This window comes from Phoxinus phoxinus, assembly GCF_949152265.1.
Source record: "Phoxinus phoxinus genome assembly, chromosome: 12".
In the NCBI taxonomy this organism is placed as follows: domain Eukaryota; kingdom Metazoa; phylum Chordata; class Actinopteri; order Cypriniformes; family Leuciscidae; genus Phoxinus; species Phoxinus phoxinus.
Window position 1 is genome coordinate 10,485,972 of NC_136887.1, and position 21,477 is coordinate 10,507,448.

General features: G+C 37.9%; 1 protein-coding gene across 1 annotated transcript in view; it reads right to left on the reverse strand.

Annotated features, from left to right (window-relative positions):
• fgfrl1a (fibroblast growth factor receptor like 1a) overlaps nt 1–21,227 on the reverse strand; it is a 57,070-nt gene extending 35,843 nt beyond the window's left edge. The window contains exons 1-2 of the mRNA XM_079631018.1: nt 20,751–21,227; nt 20,344–20,440 (exon numbers count right to left, since the gene is read on the reverse strand). Of these exons, the coding sequence (XP_079487144.1) occupies nt 20,344–20,407 (64 nt within the window). The 5' untranslated portion in view covers nt 20,408–20,440; nt 20,751–21,227. The remainder of the gene's footprint in view (nt 1–20,343; nt 20,441–20,750) is intronic.
• Nucleotides 21,228–21,477: the final 250 nt, after the last annotated feature.

Consider the following 21,477-nt stretch of genomic DNA (forward strand, 5'->3'; position numbering starts at 1 on the left):
AACAGCTGGGGTTGGCCTTCAGTGCAAACTAAGATTTTTCCCAAGGTGACACAAGTGAGATGGAATTAAGTGACTTCACTTGTATTTACAGATCCTTAACAACTAGGACATGCATGAAAACAACCTCACCATTTGTCATATTAATAGCTTTCTTGTTGCTTATGAAGTATTTAAACATTTTTGTGTCCAGGAAGTCCAACCGGCAATTAACATTGAAACGCTCTGTTCGGTGAGCTCCAGAATCTGTTTACTAAAGCCGACCAAGGGCGGAAAAGAGCCAACGAGAGTCGGATGAAATGAAAAACCTCTTAAAACATTTGCCAGATTGAGTAAGGGTCTCCCTCGGGGAAAGCTGCAATGAAGGGGTTTGTGGGATATCACATGTTGCCACCATGAGGTTTTGAGAGCCAACAGCTACACAAGCAAAACTGAAAAACTGATCAGGCTGAAAATGGTCAAAACTTTAGTAGTTACAAAAGATGTCAATCGCATACATTGTTTTTCTTCAATTTGTGAGACTAACTATTGCATGTCAAAACTTAGAATGCAAACTACACTATAATTTAACCAGCATTTGGAAAGTTAGAACACAAAACTGTAATCATTGGAACATTTTTTGGAATAATTTCATCTTTACTATTTCTGTTGGAAAACAAACCTACATTCAAGGTCATTTTGACTCTGGGGCATCGGTGTCTTATTATGAGGTTCTGTTTTAAAATGAAACCAAAATTCAGCAACTCAATGACTATAAGTAATCAATGGTAATCTTATTTACACCGCTAAGTACAGTTACACACAAACACTAAAAGAAAGAAAGACATCATTATTTTTTTAAGACCACATTTATGTGATACTAAATCCGCAGCAAATCAGGAATTTTAAGGCATGGCCAGAGTCAAAAAGCTTTTCTGCTTTTCATGCATAACTGTGTTCCTTCATTTGCAGCTTACACAAACACACACATATAACATGCAAAATATTATATGTTGGAAGTTTTGCATTTCCAGAAAGAAATACCAGTGTTGAAAGTTTTAGTAGTATGTAAAATATAAACAAATGCAAGGAAGACTAGACCAATAATAATTAATTATGCAAATACTGTACTGTAGTCAAAGGGACATCATTATTAAATTATCATAAAAAAAATTCACAGCATATCTAAGGCTAATAATTATACAAAAACACAATGTGGTTTAGGCTGAATAATTGCAGAAGTCCAGTATGTAGGGGTTTAGATCAAACCATCGGAGAAATAACAACGGATTGCAAGAGCTGTAAATATGTAGCATTAGAAAGACTGTATATCTCAGATATGCAAGTAATATCTGTAATCTGCTGTCTCATCTAAGAGCCCATCTCCTCCCCTTGTGTTTCTGTCACTGCCTGGGGCCACACGTGAAAGTGACGGGGATATTGCACTCATTCAGACAGGTAAAGAACAGACATTTCCCCTGCTGTCAATAGGTCAATTGCTACCAATTGCAAAAGCATGACAGTTAACGCTGCCCTGAGGCGGTGGGCTGGTCGTCTTTCCATCAGACAAGACCTCCAAGAAATCTGCAATGTATTCTGTTGATCGAAAGTGTAATTGAGGGGAAAATCCCATAGACTTACATTGGCATATCCATATAAAAAAAATCAAGACTTATGTGGAGGGGGCCCGAGGGTGGGTCAGGAATACTTCATTTTCTGCAATCCACTCCGTCTCTTGCGCTGTGTCATGTCCACGCAGCTTTCATGTTTCGAAAGCAACTCTATGTTTTGGGTAAAGGGAGTTAGGGAAGCTACATTGTATTTTTCTTTTGATGTGCTTTCTTTCTTTTGGGGAATTAAGAGGGTACTAAACTAGTTATTTTTGTTTGTTATTTTGGCCTTGTTCCCTCCTGAATTTGATCCCATTGTTTCTGGTTTTCACTATTTTCTTGTTAATAAACTCACTTTTGCTTAACATTCACATTGTGTGTGAGCACTTGTTACGGCTGCTCTAGACGGTCGTAACAAAGTATACGCAATCGTGTATTCCGATATTTCACAATGTATCACTTTAGCATTGAAATTGCGATGTGTGCATCCGTGATAGACGGATTGGTATGGGTATTGTAATTGATCGAAACGCACGTGAGCGAAAGTTTATCATTTGCACGTGTTTTAGGTCCTGTCAGTTTAAACATTCAAGCGATTTTAAACCATTCGAGCACAAGAAGTGAAAGTCAATTCGACCTCATGGTCTGTTTTCTGTGCGCACACAGAGCAACACGCGAACACCAATTTCATTCTCTTCCGCGTAAGGCCAGAACATTATTTGTTTTTCAACAATTTTGTTTTGTCTTACATTGTAAGTTTAAATTATTAATAAATTTAACAAATGGAAAAGTCTACAATTGAATTTTTTTTAAGTAGCCTTGAAATCACACAAAAGTCAAGAATGAAAAAACTTTATACGTCTTATTGGAAGTTTCAAATAAATAGTAATGTAACGCACAGTTAAACAGGCCTTTAATCAATATTATTACATGCAATCAATTTAAAAACAGATACAGAACAAAACATGACATGCATTAGGCATCATGTATTGGGTTTCCAGATGAGGGTAAAGAAACCATGTTGTGAATGGCACAGGATCCCACAAACTGGAGCAGTGAGTGAGTGAGTGGTTTATCTAATGAAGGGCTGGAGCGGTGGGAAAAAGAGAGGTTTGGCTGGCTCTGCCGTTCTGCCATGGCCCCAAAGGAGACACACTTTTCTGGGAATCTCAGAACCAGAAGCCAGTTGGGTGTTGGGTGTTGAGCAGATAAAGTTGCCATGTCGACCAGTCAGCAGATTCTTTAAAGTTTTTAAGTTCCGTTTGCTGTTCTGACATTGCACACTATAGGGACACGACACAATCTCTTTATTTTTTAAAACAAAGATGCTCAATGCTAGTTTTCATACTACATTCCCATAGTGTATTTTTACGAATACATTTAAATAATCTAAGCATAAAAAAAAAATGGTGAGGTTTAAAATGTCAATGAAGAAGATATACTTTCCTAAAACACAACTTTGCTTTTAAAGTAAATGTATCTTGTTTAGATGTTCACACACACAAACACACACACACACACACACACACTTTTTTTAACTTCTTTTGTTGTTCTTTTTTGCCATGTAAAGTCTGGGCCAATATATAATTGTCAAAGTAGAAAGAGTCTTTGATGGGAAATGAATAATGCTGGTCAAAGAGCCAGACCTCAATGGGACTTATTCCAGAAACATTTAAAGCTGTCAGTTCTGAGGAGTGTAAACCTCCATCTCACCTTATATAACGGCCACAGGTTCACTGGAAACAAAGCATGGTTTGTCCTTCCAAATTAACCCAGATCATGTTCGTTTTAAACAGCACCTGTCTTCTCGGTGTAAACGAATTGAGAAACGAAATGTTGCAGTAAAGTCTGGAAATCAGAGTGCTGAAAAGCTATGAAAAGGACACGTTCAGCAGGCGTTGTTTTCGCAAGCTAAAGAGCCAAGAACCGAGGAGTATTTAAAGGACGACATACTTCCACTGGTTATAAAGACTTTTATGAGAGCTCAATAGAAGAAACTTGGGTCTGGATGACAATTATCCAGATGTATTGGACGTGAAAGGGGAGCCTGAAAAAATACAGAGCACAGAATTCCCAGGGCTGCGACCTCAGCCTGGAAACCGAAGGAAAAGCCAGCTTCTTATTGCACGCTGGCGAAAAACTGTGTTAAAGGCCACAACTTCAATTACACGTGGCTGCTGTGGGGGCTTTATGTTTCACAGGGGGAGATAAAAATGACCTCCACAGGGTGCCGGGTTAGCCGTGTGGACTCAGCGATGGCTAATGGCTGAGTCGGGAACACACGTATGAACCAGGACAATATGTTTGGGTAGCATATGGTACGCTAGACCAGCGGTTCCCAAACATTTCAGTCAGCGAAACACCTTATGTTTTCTTGAAGTACCCCCTGAGATTAGTTAATATTTTTATAATTTAACATCAACTTTGCATGTTCACAGTTCTCTGATGTTGGTTAATGGTCACATGACATGCAGGTAAAACATCACATCTTTTGTTGTGAAGTGTTTTATTTTGATTGCTTTTACTTTAAAACTATTTATGGTAACACTTTACAATAAGGTTTATTAGTTAACTACCTTAGTTAACATGAACTAAGAATGAACAATACTTCTACAGCATTTATTAATCTTGGCTCATATTAATTCCAACATTTACTAATACATTATTAAAATCAAAGGTTGTATTTGTTGACATTAGTTAATGAACTAACATGAACAAGCAATGAACAGCTGTATTTTTATTAACTAACGTTAACAAAGATTAATAAATACTGTATCAAATTCATTGATCATTGTTAATTAATGTAACTTAATACAATAATTAATGTTAACTAATGAACCTTATTGTAAAGTGTTACCCTATTTATATATACTTCCAGTCAAAAGTTTGTAAAAAATTAAATTTTGTATCATGTTTTTGAAAGAAGTCTCTTACGCTCACAAAGGCAGCATTTATGTGATCAAAAAGTACCGTACAATGAAAACAGTAATATTGTGAAATATTATTACAATTTAAAATAACAGATTTTTATGTGAATATATTTTCAAATGTATTCCTGTGATGCAAAGCTGAATTTTCAGCATCATTACTCCAATCTTCAGTGTCACATAAACCACCAGAAATTATTCTAATATGCTGATTTGCTGCTCCAAAAAATATTTATTATTATAATCAATATTGAAAACAGTTGTGCTGATTCATATTTTTGTGAAAACCGTGATACACTACCATGGGGTAAGCAAGATTTTTACAGGGGAAAAAGAAATGAATACTTTTATTCAGCGAGGATGAATTAAATTGATCAAAAGTGACAGCAAAATCTGTTTACTAAACAAATAAATATTTTTTCCTCCACAAAAATATTAAGCAGCACAACTGTTTATTACTGTTTTTACTGCATCAAATAAAATAAATGCAGGTTGGCGAGCATAAGAGATTTATTAAAAAAAACTAATTATTCCAAATTTCTGTCTGGTGAATATAGGGCTGTATGACTTGGCCCAAAAATTGTTATATTGATGAAATGCCAAACTTCTGTCCACAAATAGTTTAGAAAATTATGCGAATGAGCCTATCACACATTACGTTCCCAAATGCATGTTAAACTTGCAGCGCTTGCAGAGATGGAGTTCCTGATAAGCAGCATTTACCATGAACTGAGCTCTGAAACACTATTATCAACTGTATGTGTTTAAATGAACACAGTGCCGTGCTTCACTCTGAAACACATGCCATTTAATCAGATATTCTGCTATTTGAGTTTCATTTTGATTACTTGTACAGCCCCATTTCTTTGTTTGAATGTTACATTTGTTTAAATTAATTATTAGCTTTTCATCAACTCACAAAGCCCCGTTTATGAGACCAGTGCAAGGCGAACCGGCCCAGCGAATCACACACCCGAGTGTGTTCTATTTGGCAGGGCGAAGCGGCTAATTCCACTTTACCACTCAGACAAGCGGCTCACAGAGGCCGGGAATGCAGAGCATGAGCAAAAGATATCCACCCCTTCTCTCCCCCAGGACAACAAAGAATAAAAACACAGCTATAAATGGTCGCTCATCACACACCAGTCTACAGCATCTGCAATTTGCATCTTTCCACAAGGCAACTGGTGGCTTGAATCAAATGTTAGACGTTTAAAACGTAATGATGTCAGGCTGACAATCCATTGAGATCAAAGCCGATTTTGGAGTATACGATGATGAATTAGTTACTTAAGTCGCAAGTATGAAATTACCATTGAAAAACATGAAATGGCCGAGACAGCTTTAGCTGGGTTTGAGGTTACAAGCACAGGTCAAAGTGTGGAGTGCTGAAAAGAGGAGGGAGAAAGATTGTGACACAGCACAAGGACAACTTGATATCAAAACAGTATAGCAAAGGGAAACTATTAGCAGTGTGTGCCGGAGGGACGGGTGGCCGATATCTCTATGGCTAATATTTAACAGTGACAGCCTCCAGCTGCCTGATAAAGGCTGAGACGAGCCTGTCCGATCACACTTCTCTGTCTTATCTGTGCTCAGGGCACAACCCCACTTCAGATAGGAGGCCAGCACCTGCAATCGCTCACTTTTGTAATAAACTTTCTATATTCGTTAACTAGGAGCCCCATTGCACTACATCAACAGATGCAGGTTGAAGCCTAATCCATATTGTGGTATTATCAACGAGGTATTTTCAATATATTGAGGAGAGGCTTGTTATTTTTGAATAAGCAATCACTTTTGATATTCTGCATGATAAAAGGGCCACAATGTTTTATATTGAAGAATGTAAGTAGGCCTACATGAAACTGTTTCACTGCATTGATCATGAGTATTTACAATAGCGTTCATAAGTTCAAAGAGAGAGATGAGAGGTGTGTGTGTGTGTGTGTGTGTGTGTGTGTGTGTGTGTTTGTGTGTGTGTGTGAATTAACGGTGTCTGTTCGGCATCTATCTCTATTAATAACAAAGCTTTAAGTTTAATTACTTCAAAACCAGCGGCGTTACCCCCTCATTGCTGAGAAATATAAACGAGCGATTCAGTAGTGAAGCTATTTTATCAATAAAAGTTGTTGGGCAGCGTTGATGAGTTTCTGTGCCCCTGAATGTGTGCGCAGCACGATCTCCCAGTGACGTGTGTGTGTTTGTTTCAATGAAAACAGTGCATTAATATAGAATGGTGAATAAACTGACTCTGAACTACATGTGCATTAAACGGTTTTATTGCACACCTTCCAGCAAATCAAAATAGCGTATTCAGACAGATCATTTACATTTACATTTAGTCATTTAGCAGACGCTTTTATCCAAAGCGACTTACAACTGAGGACTACAGCAAGCGAGTCATCGTGAAGAGGCAAAAATAACGCAAGAAGTGCTCAAAATACAAAGTTCAGGCATTGCTCAGAGTAGCATAAGCCAAACAAGGGAGGATAAGAGTTTTTTTTTTTTTTTTTTATTTTTTTTTTTTTTATGTCAAGTGCTCACGGAAGAGATGAGTTTTCAGTTGTCTTTTGAATGTAGTCAGGGATTCTGCATTCTGGACGAGGGTAGGGAGATCATTCCACCAGCATGGAACCGTGAATGAGAATGTTCTGGAGAGTGATTTTGTAGCTCTCTGTGATGGTACCACGAGCCGTCGCTCATTGACCGATCGCAGGCTTCTGGTAGGGATGTAGACTCGTAGGAGCGAGTGAAAGTACGAGGGAGCTGAGCCTGTGGTCGTTCTGTAAGCAAGTGTCAATGCCTTGAACTTGATGCGAGCAGCGAGTGGTAGCCAGTGCAGAGAGATGAACAGAGGAGTGACGTGGGCCCTTTTCGGCTCGTTGAAGACAAGACGGGCTGCAGCATTCTGGCTGCAGATCAATCATTGTATAATAAGAAATGCATCTTAAGCAGAAAATCATAGTATTGGTATGAATTCTGAAGGATCATGTGACACTGAAGAATAGCGTATTCAGCTTTGCATCACAGGAATTTTTTTATATATTTTTTTATATATTAAATTATTCCAAATATATTGGTGAGCATAAGAGACTTCTTTCAAAAATATGTTTTTTTTTACCATCCCAAAACTTTTGAATGGTAATGTAAACTTAAAACAAATAAATACATTTGTGATCTACCATTAATTTTGTGGTCTAAGGACAATTCTTTTTTTCAGTACTTTATAATCACATTTCCATAAAACTTTTGTTTTTTTTTGTTATAATATCATTATAAACCAAAGTTGAAAGAATATTGTGATATAAAATGTTGCCCCTACAAGCAACCACCCAGAACATTTTATCAACCACTCAAAACTCCTTGGCAACCACAGCACAACACCCTGGCAACCACCCAGAATATCTTAGCAATGAGAGTTTTGTTTTAATTTTGTGTGTGTTTGAGTTCTATTATTTTTTGAATGCATAAAAGCAAAAAAATATTAAATATATATATACCCCATCCACACATATACAAACATAAAACACATTTAAACACATAATTATTTTATTAATAATAATAATTCCCTCCAAAATCAAACTCCAATTTCCACTATAAGTGTCTTCCCTGGCATTCCCGGGCCTCTGCCGGAGTCTGTTCGCTCCTCCCGCCTCACACACATTCCACACCGTGTCTCGGCCATGACTAACCTCGTTTGTCTGTGCCGCTCTCCATCAGAAAGCGTTTCATCTACACGCTCTGTGGGCACCTGACCAGGGCAAAGCGGCACATAAGACACCTCGAGTCAAGCTGACCCGTGAAAAAGAATGGCATCCAGTACTGGGATCTAATGTAGACTGGGTGTATCATGAGGACAGCCCTCCATTTGTCTGGAGAGGTAGTGAGATGCACCAGAGGAAGGGGGTTGCAGGACATTCCTCTCAAAGCTCTTGCGCTCACACAACGTCAGCTGGGAGTGAAGTAGTGCCGGGTCGACGCTCGGCCCATGTGTTCTTAATGTGCAATATAAAATCTGGTCATAGAGGGGCTTTGTATCATTTTCAGTTAAAAAAAAAAAGAAAAGTGACTGGAAAAAAGCCGAGTTTTTGGTCCAAGGCTTATGGCGTGCTATTTGCATAATGGGGTCCACATGAAGTACCTGTATAAAATTACAAACGCAGCACTTCTGTAGTTTCCCGTTCCGATCTCCCCCTTCCCCCGTCAGCTTGTCCTTGTAAAGCGCTTCAGCCCTGTATTCATTGTGGCGCCACAGGAGAAGAATACCCTGACCCCGAAAGGCACAGCCAGATCCGACAAATTGTCCATTGACTGAAGGGGAACCTCACGTGGCCGGCAATCATGGAATATTGTCTCAAATGAATCCGTCGTCACAGCACTTGTACCTGTCAGTGTACATCGAATTTTGCCCTTGCGGGACGCTGATCTGTCATCTGCCTCGCGGTTATTTTCCTTTGCACTGGCGTCACGTGAGGGTCTTTCACTGGCGGTTCCGCCCCGTGAACAACCTTCGTCTCCGTTTCCACTCCCGCTCAAAATAAAATGATCAGACCCACGGGAGCCGGCTGTGAATCAGCTATCCTGCCAAATATTTTTAGAAACAGGGCCTCTACTTGAAACACAGCTCTAGTGTCTCAAACACGCATTGTGCTGTTTAAAAAAAAGTGTTTAAAGAGATATTTCATACAAAATGTAAATTCTGTCACCATTTAATCACCCTCATTTCTTCCGTGGAACACAAGAGAGGAGATATTTTGAATAATGTGCAGGTTGCTCTTTTTCAACCTATTACAATGAAGCTTAAAAAAGGATGTAAAACACCATCATAGTGTCAACTGCATGAATTTTTATGAAGTCAAACCATCATTTGGTGTGACACACTGAAATTAAATGAATTCCTGATAATTCAGTGAATCACTGCGAACTCGAGACCCGCATTAGTCTGACTCATGAATGAATTATTCAGTAAACGAATCAGTCATTCAGGTTTTGTGAATTGGATCCACCAATTCAACGAAAAATATTTCACAAATCATCATTGCTATTTTTAACGTTTTAAAGATACTTTTATGGAGCTTTTTGTTTTTGAACTACATAAATGAATATTTTTTGGGGGTGAACTATTCCTTTAACAAGACAGCCAGCATCACAAATGTATTTCAACATAGTATGCGTACATCAACACAGTATGAGGTTTGAGAGTTTAACTGGACCTCCAATGGACAATGGATTTGGGATTTGGGAAAATGACACCTACACCTGCTACAAAAGAGCCTCTTATATCCCCATATAGGTAATTTTATCAGGCCTGATCCTTGGAGAGGCTGAGAGACATATTACAGCCAGCAGCTGTTGGAGCGATTCACCAGTATTTCAATTGTGTTTAAAATATTTCATGCAATAGAGTGGCAAACTCTATTGCATAACTATATTCTCAATAGCACACTATTGATTTGACTGCACTGACACTACTGATTGAGAACTGAACTGAGCTGGATGACGACATACACAAGCCAATTAGTAAAAATAACTAATTAAATAAATGATGATCTTTACAACGGAACTGAATTCATACTGAACTGACTCTAATTTCATTCATTTTCCTTTTATCACTGTAAAGCTGCTGTGAAACAATCGGTATTGTATAAAGCACTATATAAATAATGGTGACTTGACTGTACAGAAAATCTCTTCGGCTCACACAAATGCAGATTGGAGCCTCAGCGATTCCCAAGCGCTGAAACCACTTCCACAACTCTCACACACTTCACACATTCCAACTGCTGTGTGGATTTCAACTAACAGCTGGCTATGCTTTTCACTCTTATAACAGACAAAAAAACAGAAACCAACTGTAAAGATTCAGCCTGGGCAACCACACCATAAAATAACCATTAATGAGTGCAACACATTTAAACATGTTCATTAATGAAAGAAAAATAGAAACAACACTCATTTCAGTAGCGACTTCGTCTCATATGTTTTCCCACAATCCCTTGAGATTTAAAAAAAATTGCATACTTAGTATATATATTTTTTAAAATTAGAAATATTTGTCTTCACAAAATAATTATAAAATAAAATGGTTAAAAAAAAGAATGCAATAAGACAAGTACTATTCAAAAAATTATTATAAATAGCCAGCTTGAATATATATATATATATATATATATATATATATATATATATATATATATATATATAATATATAATATATATATAAATGAAATAAAATAATCATGTTGGGCAGAACATCTGTCGCATGTCCTGTCTGACAATGGTGAGGAAATCTTTCTGCATTCCACCGGTCACTTAACGTCAGTCAACTCTGCGGCTGTTGTTTAGGCACGGGAAACCTTTCACCTTGAACAGGGTATGCCAGCAGGGGAGGCATGTCATGATGTTTAAGAGACAAAGAGGTAGCTTGGTATTAAGGGGGTCAGAGGGTTACATTCCTAATTGGCTTGAAAACAAATTGCAAGAAGAAAAAACTGAACCGCAAACCTCTAGACTCACGCGAGGAGAACAGCCGAATACAACAGTCACAAGAAGTGTTTGGAGCCCTGAGTCACACTTAAAATATGTATGAATGTTACGGCATTATCAAACAAAATAGCATTACAATAGCAATAAATTTTTTCAAGCAAACATTTAACAAAAATAATGTATTTGTTGATCGACAGTATGAGGTATGCAATAATATTTTTAACTTAAAGGGACGGTTCACCCAAAAATGAAAATTAGCCCATGATTTACTCACCCTGAAGTCATCCTAGGTGTATATGACATTCTTCTTTCAGACGAATACAATCGAAGTTATATAAAAAAAATGTCCTGGCTCTTCCAAGCTTTATAATGGCAGTAAATGGCCGTTTCTGTTTTGAAGTCCATTAAAGTGCATCTATCCATTATAAAAGTGCATCTATCCATCATAAAAGTGCATCTATCCATCATAAAAGTGCTCCACTCGGCTCCGGGGGGTTAATAGCGGCCTTCTGAAGTGAAGCGACGAGTTTGTGCAAGAAAAATATTCATATTTAAACTTTATAAACTATAAATACTGGCTTTCGACAGACGGCCATACGGATTGATTTACGGTGGAAGACTAACCCCTGTCCGACACACAACGCAATGACGAATGCGCAAACTCAGAGGAAAGAGCAAAACAAAACACCGGTCGTGAATTGGAAATTTTGAAGAGAAATGTCTGAGGATTTCTATATAATAGGAGAGATGCTTCAGGTTGTCGCACAGCCCGATTTGTTTAAACCACGAGAGGCGCCTAAGCTTACGATACTCCTACATCATAAGTCATACACACGTCACGGGTTACTCAAGTCAACTTGCGTAGTAAAGTACAGTCGTCTGGCGGAAGCTAGTTATTATAGTTTATAAAGTTTTAAATATGGACATGTTTCTTACACAACACATCGATTCGCTTCAGAAGACATTTATTAACACCCCCCGGAGCCGTGTGGAGCACTTTAATGATGGATAGATGCACTTTAATGATGGATAGATGCACTTTAATGATGGATAGATGCACTTTAATTATGGATAGATGCACTTTAATGATGGATAGATGCACTTTAATGATGAATAGATGCACTTTAATGATGGATAGATGCACTTTAATGAAGGATAGATGCACTTTAATGATGGATAGATGCACATTTATGGACTTCACAACAGAAACGGCCATTCACTGCCATTATAAAGCTTGGAAGAGCCAGGACATTTTTTAATACAACTTTGAATGTATTCGTCTGAAAGAAGAATGTCATATACACCTAGGATGACTTGAGGGTGAACAAATCTTGGGCTAATTTTCATTTTTGGGTGAACTGTCCCTTTAAGTGTTTGCATACAGTTACAGTTACAGCAAAACCTTAGACAATCGGAAAGCAACATATGACGCAATTCCATGCAAAGCAATTTCTTTGACACAAGTCCAAGCCCTTGATATTCAGAAGTGCAGGGTGGCATGTGGCTGATATCTGGGGCAGGTCAGACACAGGCTGACGGGCGGTACGGTTAAGTGCCCTGCCTTGCCTAAACAAACAAACAAACAAAAGAAAAAGTTTTCGGGAAGCTGACGCATTTGCGTGCCAGCGGACGGCATAACTGCAATAGATGCCATCCATCAATCACGTGCATAGCTTCTTTGTTGGAGGTTGTCCTGGGCTTCTGCTGCACGGGGAGCACCAGAGCCCTCTCTGACACATGACATATACACAGCTGCTGGAGAGGCACAGGCCCCAACACAAACTGACATGCCAAATCCCAAAGAAAACAAGGGGAGCTGTCTCCAGTCTGAGGACTGCTTTTCAACATATCATTTGTAATGCAACCAAAAGAACAGCTGGGGATATGGGGGCGGGAGGTGTCCCAGACAGCGCAGAGGAGCGCCGAGGCAACAAGCCCGAATCGCAAAACGGGAAGCGCTTGGAAGAGTGACGCTCAGGCAGACAAAACAGGAGAAATGTTATTGTAAGACCTCTGGTGTGGGGTCAGGCATGCAACCCAATCTAGCCTTGTCTCTGGTCCTCTATACTGACCTTTGACCTTTCCTGCTGAGCACTGGCCAAACACAGACCACCGGCCTAACACAATGAGCTATTCAGCCTATGCTACGACCAGGAAGTGCGAGTGAGCGTGTGAAACGTGTAGGACTGATTCCCAGCAGCCATCAGCGGACTGCTTAACAAGCTTCACATTTGACTGAGATTTACTGCTTTGGGACACACCATTTTTTAAAATAGTAAATTTGCTATTTTAAGAGGAATTTAGGAGCTGGACAATAAATGTATGGATGACATCTGTAATTGGCTTTCAAATTCCAGTCTGGGACAACCTACATACTGGACACCAGGGTTGGAAATGAATTGGGGTAATTGAATAAATGGCACCAAAATGAGCAGAAATGCCCTCCAAATTCAAGATAAGGGGGGGAAAAAAATGCCACTGCTCAATTACACTATATCTACTACGGCTGTCATGATTAAAGTGAAATGTGAAAATGAATGAAAAGTGTAAACTGTTGCTTTTATAGTGTCAACCAATATAAACAACTACACAATTTTCTTATGAATGCGATGCCCAAACAGAGGCGTTTAGATTAGTCGCTGCTGAAAATGTTTTGTTCAGAGCGCCAACTGCTTTTCTGAACTCTTGCAAAGTCTCTCATCATAAACAACAAAGTGCAGATACAATGCAAGTAAGAGATTAATTTTGTGGCGTAGATAGATTCAGTGGTTATTTACGAGAGTGCAGAACACTTTCCCATGTTTGAATAGCCATTTTATGTTTCATGCTACTTAAAAATAATCAAAGTGAAGTCTTTCTTTTAAAATGCGTAAAAAACAAACAAATTCAAAACCGGTTCTTAGCTTTTGTCTGTGTAGACAAGATATTACGTTACGTGCCGTTTCCCCAAAACAAAATGGTTTTGAACTCAATTAATTGATGTGTATTTTATTTTTGCCAAATTTTGACCCTGTTATGAGTTCTTGTTTTTTATTTATTTATATAATAGCAATGTTCATTATACAATTGTTGTGTAAATACATGTATGCCAGCTTTAAGCAGCATTAAACATTAACGCCATGTCAGATCAGCTTCTGTTCCACCTTTGCAGATGACTTTTTGATGTTGATAACATTTTAATGGTAACAGTCTATACTATAGTATTCTGACTGATTGGCAAGTTATTGGTTAAATGCAAATATTTGACTTAAAAGACAATGCAGATACATTTAATGAGTTAATTATAACAATTGCCCGGCCAAAAGTCCTGCAAATCTAATATGGGCTCTTACATGGAAAAGTTCATTCCTTTCCCTGCTGGGAACAGCTGCTCGGTGGACTCATACTTCTAGTCACACATTTAGCTAAATATTTGTGCAACCCCCAATTCAATTTGGGCTGTTTTTCCTCTTTTCACACTCCCATCATTACGAGCACCTCCCCCATGGAGTAACAAGATCCCGCACCAGCATCCAGGCACCGTGAGGCGCCAAGGCCAGAGAAGGAACTCCCAACCTGAACTGCAGGATCTGTGAAGCTCTATTAGCCACCATAAGAGTCACCATATGCCACTCATCCAGTGACCTTTTGGTCTTTTTTATGGCCCAATCAAATTCAAATCAGCCAGAGTGACACAGATCAATAGCAATTTCATAACACCATCAGTGGTGTCTGAAGTCATCCAAATGAACCTGACAGACAAAACTAGTGACAGATCGACATACTAGTCTGGCTAGATGATTGGCATCAATTGCTTGCTAGCAATCCATGGTTAACAGAAATGTGTTAGCATCCAAAATCTAAAGCATTGACAATTGGTATATTGCTTTTATTTGAAATATTTTTTGTGCATTTTTTGAGTAAATAGTGTATAAAATAAATCATTTCAAATCTCACACGCGCTTATGACTCATTTACTATGATAAAATCCTATTTTTTTTTATATATACTACCATTCAAAATTTTTGGGTTGGTAATTTTTTTTTAATGTTTTTGAAAAAACTCTCTTTTGCTCATCAAAGCTGCATTTATAACAAATAGGGCCTACAGTAAAAACAGCAAATCTGTGAAATATTCTTACAATTTAAAATAACTGTTCCTTATTGTAATATATTCATTGCTGCACCATTTCAGCATCATTACTCCAGTCTTAAGTGTCAGAAATCATTCTGAGGTATGTTTACACTACATCGTTCTCAACTGAAAATGGAAAACTTTTTATGCATTTTGGCAATTCATTTACAAGACAACAGCGTTTTGGAGGCCTGCAAATGCAAGCTTTTGAAAACGAGTTTCAAAGTGCAAGGTTGTAAACAACAAGAATGTGAATTTGTGAAAATGGTGACATGTGCATGCGTATTACATGTTCGCAGGGGTTTTCGTGACAAAGGGAAATCGCCAACTACTGGCCTGGCCTGGCATACAGTAATACAGCCTTTAAGTCATTATCGCAGATCTGTGTGGATGGGGATCGTTTTGACAATGTTGTCGTCTGTTTTTAATACATCGTTGATTCGTTGTCATGTAAACATACCCTAATATGCCACATTACAAAATGTCTTTCCTGTCTTTTTTGAAAAATGTTATGCATTTTTGCTGAATAAAAGTATCTATAATTAGTAATTTGTTAATCTAAAATAGTAATTTTTTTACTAGAAGTCTTAGTAAATAACTGACCAACATAGTAATTGGCTGATACAATATTTCATTTCAAAAGAGTTAAATAATTAAGAATAAATTAAAATAAGTTGTGCAAAATCAACATCTATTTCATTTATTGCAATTTTTTTTAATGGTCAGTACTTCAGCATCACATACAGAGTCCCGGTAAAATAAATGACACCATTTATGTTCCCCAACCATTTTTCCGCCTCATTACAGAAGAATGTCCCTCACAGTCTATTGCAAATGGGAGTAGGTGACACAAAAATGGCCACTGTGTAAACACCATTTGACTTCAATAACTACTTTATTGGTCCCACTTAACAGCCATTCTTTGAGTCTTCCTCAATGGAAATGAGATTTACAGCCTTCTTTACTTATACCGGCTATCCTCTCGGTAAACCATGCATTCAACCATCTAATTGGTACTAGACTGCGCTTCGGTTTAGACCGTAACTCATGCTGCACGACTAGAGGAAGTTTGAGGATAAAGGAAAACTGATAATCAAACCACTGTTTTGACACACATTTAAGTGGGATGAATGGAGCTACCAAACTGTAACACCATGTTTCCTAAACACAGTAAATTAACTTCCTGGACGTTTTGCTGGTGATAAACCACGAGGTGGAAAAAAGGAAAAGGTAAAAAAAGGAAGAGAAATTGAAGGGGGAGGTGAGGACTTGGTTTTGCGACTCTAGTTTTTCTAGGTATTTTTTCCCAGAGATTTAGATTTAATGTCCATCAGATTGGAGTTCATAAGGGTGATTATTTTGCCATCTGACTGTTTGCTCCATTGAGATTTTGGATCCACACATCTTAGTGAGTATCGACATATGCTTCAAGGGTGGTCCACATCAGTGTAAACAAATCAGCGTGTGCCTACAAACACTTCAGCCCATCTTCAGAGCTCGCCATATGTTCCCAAAACACTCTTCTACTATCCCTGCGACTGTGTTCCTTACTAAAATACCCACACACGAGCCCAATTCTTGAGTAAAAAACGTGAACAGCAATTTCTGCATTGTTAACACAAGCACACACAAATATATTTTTGTATTGTATGAGCAAATGTTGAAGTTATCCATTTCAGAGGACATAATTCATGTCGATATGATTTGAGAAAACAAAAATGGGAAGCTGTAACTTACAAGGCTTGAGGGTCTTCATTACAGCCTCCCAGTGTCTTACACACAATGACGTCCATTCAAGCTACAAGGCCATTGCATCATATAAACTGCACACTTTAAGTTTTTTCCTGTGGACAAATTGTTGAAATTCCACATGGGATTGTAAAACTCTGCTTCTGGCATGGCTGGTGAACGGGTCGAAAGGGATTCAGAGGGGATTGGATGCATGTTGCATTTACGTACATTCAAAATCGCCAGCTGGAACGAGTGGCCAGTGGAAGGAATCGGATGTTAATTCTTCTACCTCGAGATGCCTGGACCCGTAAACATAGCGAAGGCTGCACAACTGTAAAGTTTCTTTGGAAGCGTTGCACAAACTACACTTCCTTTAACAACGGAAAATATTTGTCATCTCGTGTGAAGAACTCCCCTCACGTCAAGGACAGTGCAATCTCACTCCACGGGTCCTGCGCTATCACTCCCAAATAAACGGAGCACTGTTGCAATCTCATTCCAATCATGTAAATCAAATAAAGTGGAAAATGCTAAAGAAACACTAAAGAACCTTTAATGTCAAAATTTGAAATCCTTTACTTTCTTACTGACCGTTGCAGGCTTTTCTGTGTACGATTCATCAGTGCACATTATTCCACAGGTAATCTGAGGTGAAAAAAGTGTCTTCCTTTTTTATCTGAATGAAATAGCTTTTCCACAGACATCACCAATAAAGCCAATACACTTAATAAAATCAATTCTACCCCTAGGCTTTGGTTTGGTTTGTAACAACAACAAAAATTCCGGATGGAGAAAATAAAGTCGAAAATAAAATGTGAATGCATGTTGACATTAATATATTGGTCTCATGTATGATGTATCTGTATGAGTAAAAACATTTCACTTCTGTCAGATGGTTCAGTATTTAAAGGGATCTGAAATAAAAATCGTGTCATTATTTACTAACCCTCATTTTGTTCCAAACCCATAAGACTGTCAGTCATCTTCAAACCACAACTTAAGAAGATTTTAATGAAACCTAAGATATTTTTGTCCCACCATTAAAAGTTAATTCCATCAAAACTCGGATGGTTCAAAACATTCATAAAGAGATTGTAAAAGTATTACATATGAATCAATGTTTTAATCCAAGTCTCCTGAAGAGATATGACCTTTTTATGATCAACAGATTTTATTCAGGTTTTTATTCACATCAAATATGGTCAACGGCAGCTCAACCGTGCGTGACACGTGAGAACAAATCTTATTGGTCCTGGTGTGTCAAGCAAGTTCGAGTTTCCATTTCCCACATTCGATGTGCTCTTATGTTAGCGCGTTAGTCAATGTTTATACGTGAATAAAAACCTAAATTAAATATTTCAATGGAGGGACAGAAATCTAGTTTCTGCCACAGAATGAAAAACAAAAAAGGTAATTGCGACTTTTTATTTCACAATTCTGACTTTTTTTTCACAATTGCGAGTTTACATGCTGAGATAAAAAGTTGCAATTATCTTTTAAAATGTTTTATTCTGTGGCGGAAACAAGCTTCCAAAGAAATCTCACAGCTTTAAATTTAAAATATCTTCATTTGTGGTTTAAAGATGAACAAAAGTCATGGGTTTGGAATGACATGAAGGAGATAAAATTATGACAGAATTGTACGTTTTAGCTAAACTATTCCTTTAAAGGGATAGTTCACTTTAAAATGAAAAGTATGTCATCATTTACTCCCCCTCAAATCGTTTCAAACCTGTATGAATTTCTTTCTTCCGCTGAACACAAAGGAAGATATTTTGAAGAATGTAAGTAACCAAACAGTTACCAGGTCCCATTGACTTCCATAGTAGGAAGTCAAAAAAATACTATGGCAGTCAATTGCTCCAGTTAACTGTTTGGTTACTGACATTCTTCAAAATATCTTCCTTTTTGTTCAGCAGAAGAAAGAAATTCATACTTGAGGGTGAGTATATGATGACAGAATTTTCATTTTAAAGTGAACTATCCCTTTAAGGGCAATTAATTCCACTCAAATGTGCATTTTGGGAGAATTGAGATCTTTGAACCAAAGCATACAACTGCTCTTAAAAATAAGGTTCCTTTATGAGGAAATGCAACTATCATTGAACAATCTTCATCAGTCACGTTCTATGTAACAAATGTAACAACATATTTCACCCGCATCTTTGAGCCTCAGATACGATCGAGGCGGCAAATTGTCTGCGTTTGCTTACAAACACAAATCTGTCTGGTTTGGAGGAACACCTTCGGTATTGCACAGCAAACAAACATAATTGGCTAATCTAATCGCATTGCTTTCTGCATTTTTGTTTACTTTTGGCTAAGCATCTCCATGAAGGCCAGGGCTATGTGACCGTGAATGCCACATTGTTCAGGGCCCCTCACAGATGCAATCTGCACAGACGTCGCTCTCTCTCTCTCTCTAGCTCCGGTGACAGGCTGTTGAGTCTGAGGTGTACGCTAACGCTAAAGGGAGACTCCATCACGCTTCACATGCAGCCCTGATGGAGTGGAGGCAGTGAGCTGTACTATCTGCCCATCAGCGGCCCCGGCCCCCATTCAACCCATTCTGAATGGAAATGATGGTTCATTTCAGTCCAAAAGGAAGACCGGAGAACGGCTATTGCGAGAGGACTGCATTCAGCAAACAATGCCAGTGACATAACCTGAAAGTCTCAAGCTCTCAATCTGGTCCTGAACTCAATAGACAGGTTAAAGGAAGCTTTTAAAGTCCAGGGAATTGAATTTCAACTCGCTAAATGCAAGAGATGGACTGAATTTAGACGTTTTCATGCTATCATTTAAAATCAGGTTTTAAATCACGTTTAGCATATCAATAGAATATCACATCCGATTAATGAGTCAACTGAACCATCACAACTGAACCCGGAAAGTGATTTCTTTTCTTTTCTTTCATAGGGAACATAATACCAAACATACTGCAGTTAAATCTAACATCAAATAAAGACCAATATGTCACATATTAAGGTTGAAAATAACAATAATAAAAGCAGCTGAATGATTCTTGTCAATATTTGAACATTAAAGTGAATATTTTGGATAGGTTTTAAAGCACATTACTTGATGAATTTATTGAACATACTAGGTGGATTTAGTCTGAAGGTTTGATACCTGACAAGTTTGTTACATTATAAGCTTAAAATCTTTTTAATATAAATCTTGAGCATACTGACAAGCACACATGACATGCATGTGACTATTTAGTGACTGTAACTGGAACAACAATATTTCGTTCATAAACTCAACCTGTAGTGACACAATTCTAAACTGTTAATTAACTCTTTCCCCGCCAGCGTTTTTTATTTATTTATTTTTTATAAAGTTGCCAGCCAAACGATCAGTCAAGAATATTAAAATATGAAATGATTAAAAACAATAATTTAATTTCTTTCACATGTAGCATTTACCACGAGTTTGCTGTAATGGCTTCGTTTTCCCCCCAGACATTTTACAAGGGCAAATATACTTTTACTCACCTCTAGCGCAGTCTGTTATGAAAATAATGTCAAAAATGAAGAAAACAATCCAAAAGAGTTCCATGATGTCCCTATTAAAGCTCTCTGGTTCTTCAATCTATAAAATAAATAAATATTTTAGTGAGGACAAGAACTGATAAATCTAAAACTGCAATGCCAAAACTCAAATGAACTTCTGCTGCACCGTTGTAAACATGTGTAGGATTGAATTACAATTCTAACACAACTTCAGTTGTCTTATAAAGTTTCAGTGAAATCACAACACAGCACAACTTGCAGCAAGGATATATTTGATTCATGCAATAACCAGCAAATGTCCATAAAAAGCGGTTTCAAGTGGGTATAAGGTACATTTTAAAACATAAAACGTGCAATAAAATATTCCAAGTCAAAAATACAAGACTTACCAAAAGCTGAAACCGTTGATAAATCTGTTCCTCGCGACTGATAGATGAAATATCATGCTTACATCCTGCTAAAACACTCCAGACAAATCATGCCAAATGTACTCTGGGCGCTACGTCAGAAATCCTCACGCACGCAACACTGGGACCAGTGAATTCAACAGGTTTAATTACCACGCGCGACTGTATTCCTCAACGCTCTGACGTCATGTATTTTCGCGCGACACTTTTTAATACACGCGCTGATGATCGCCGTAAACTTCTGTTGATGACAGTCACTGCGCGCTGTGTCGCGCAAGCGCTTCAAATCACAGAGACTTCATCTCCACGTTTCGTCTGATAACAAAACACACAAGACAAATTATTTACAGCACCGAAATTTGTATCAAAACGGTTTTTTAAATACCGTTAACTAAATATTCCGCAGTCCAGACACACGCTTACACACACACACACACACACACACACACTGAGGAGTGTGAGACGGTCCAGCCCTACGGCCAACTTTAGACCAATCACAGCGAGCCAATTCACTCTCACTGTTTAACTCTTTAATAATAATAATAAGGATAATAATAATAATAATAAGATCAATAGACTAAATAAAAATAACATATTACTTAATCTTTATATTATTTATTTTGGTTATTTGTATTATATTATATATTTCTATTTGCTTTGAATAACTGAAATCACAATTCTAACAGCAAAACGTAATTTTACCACGTTC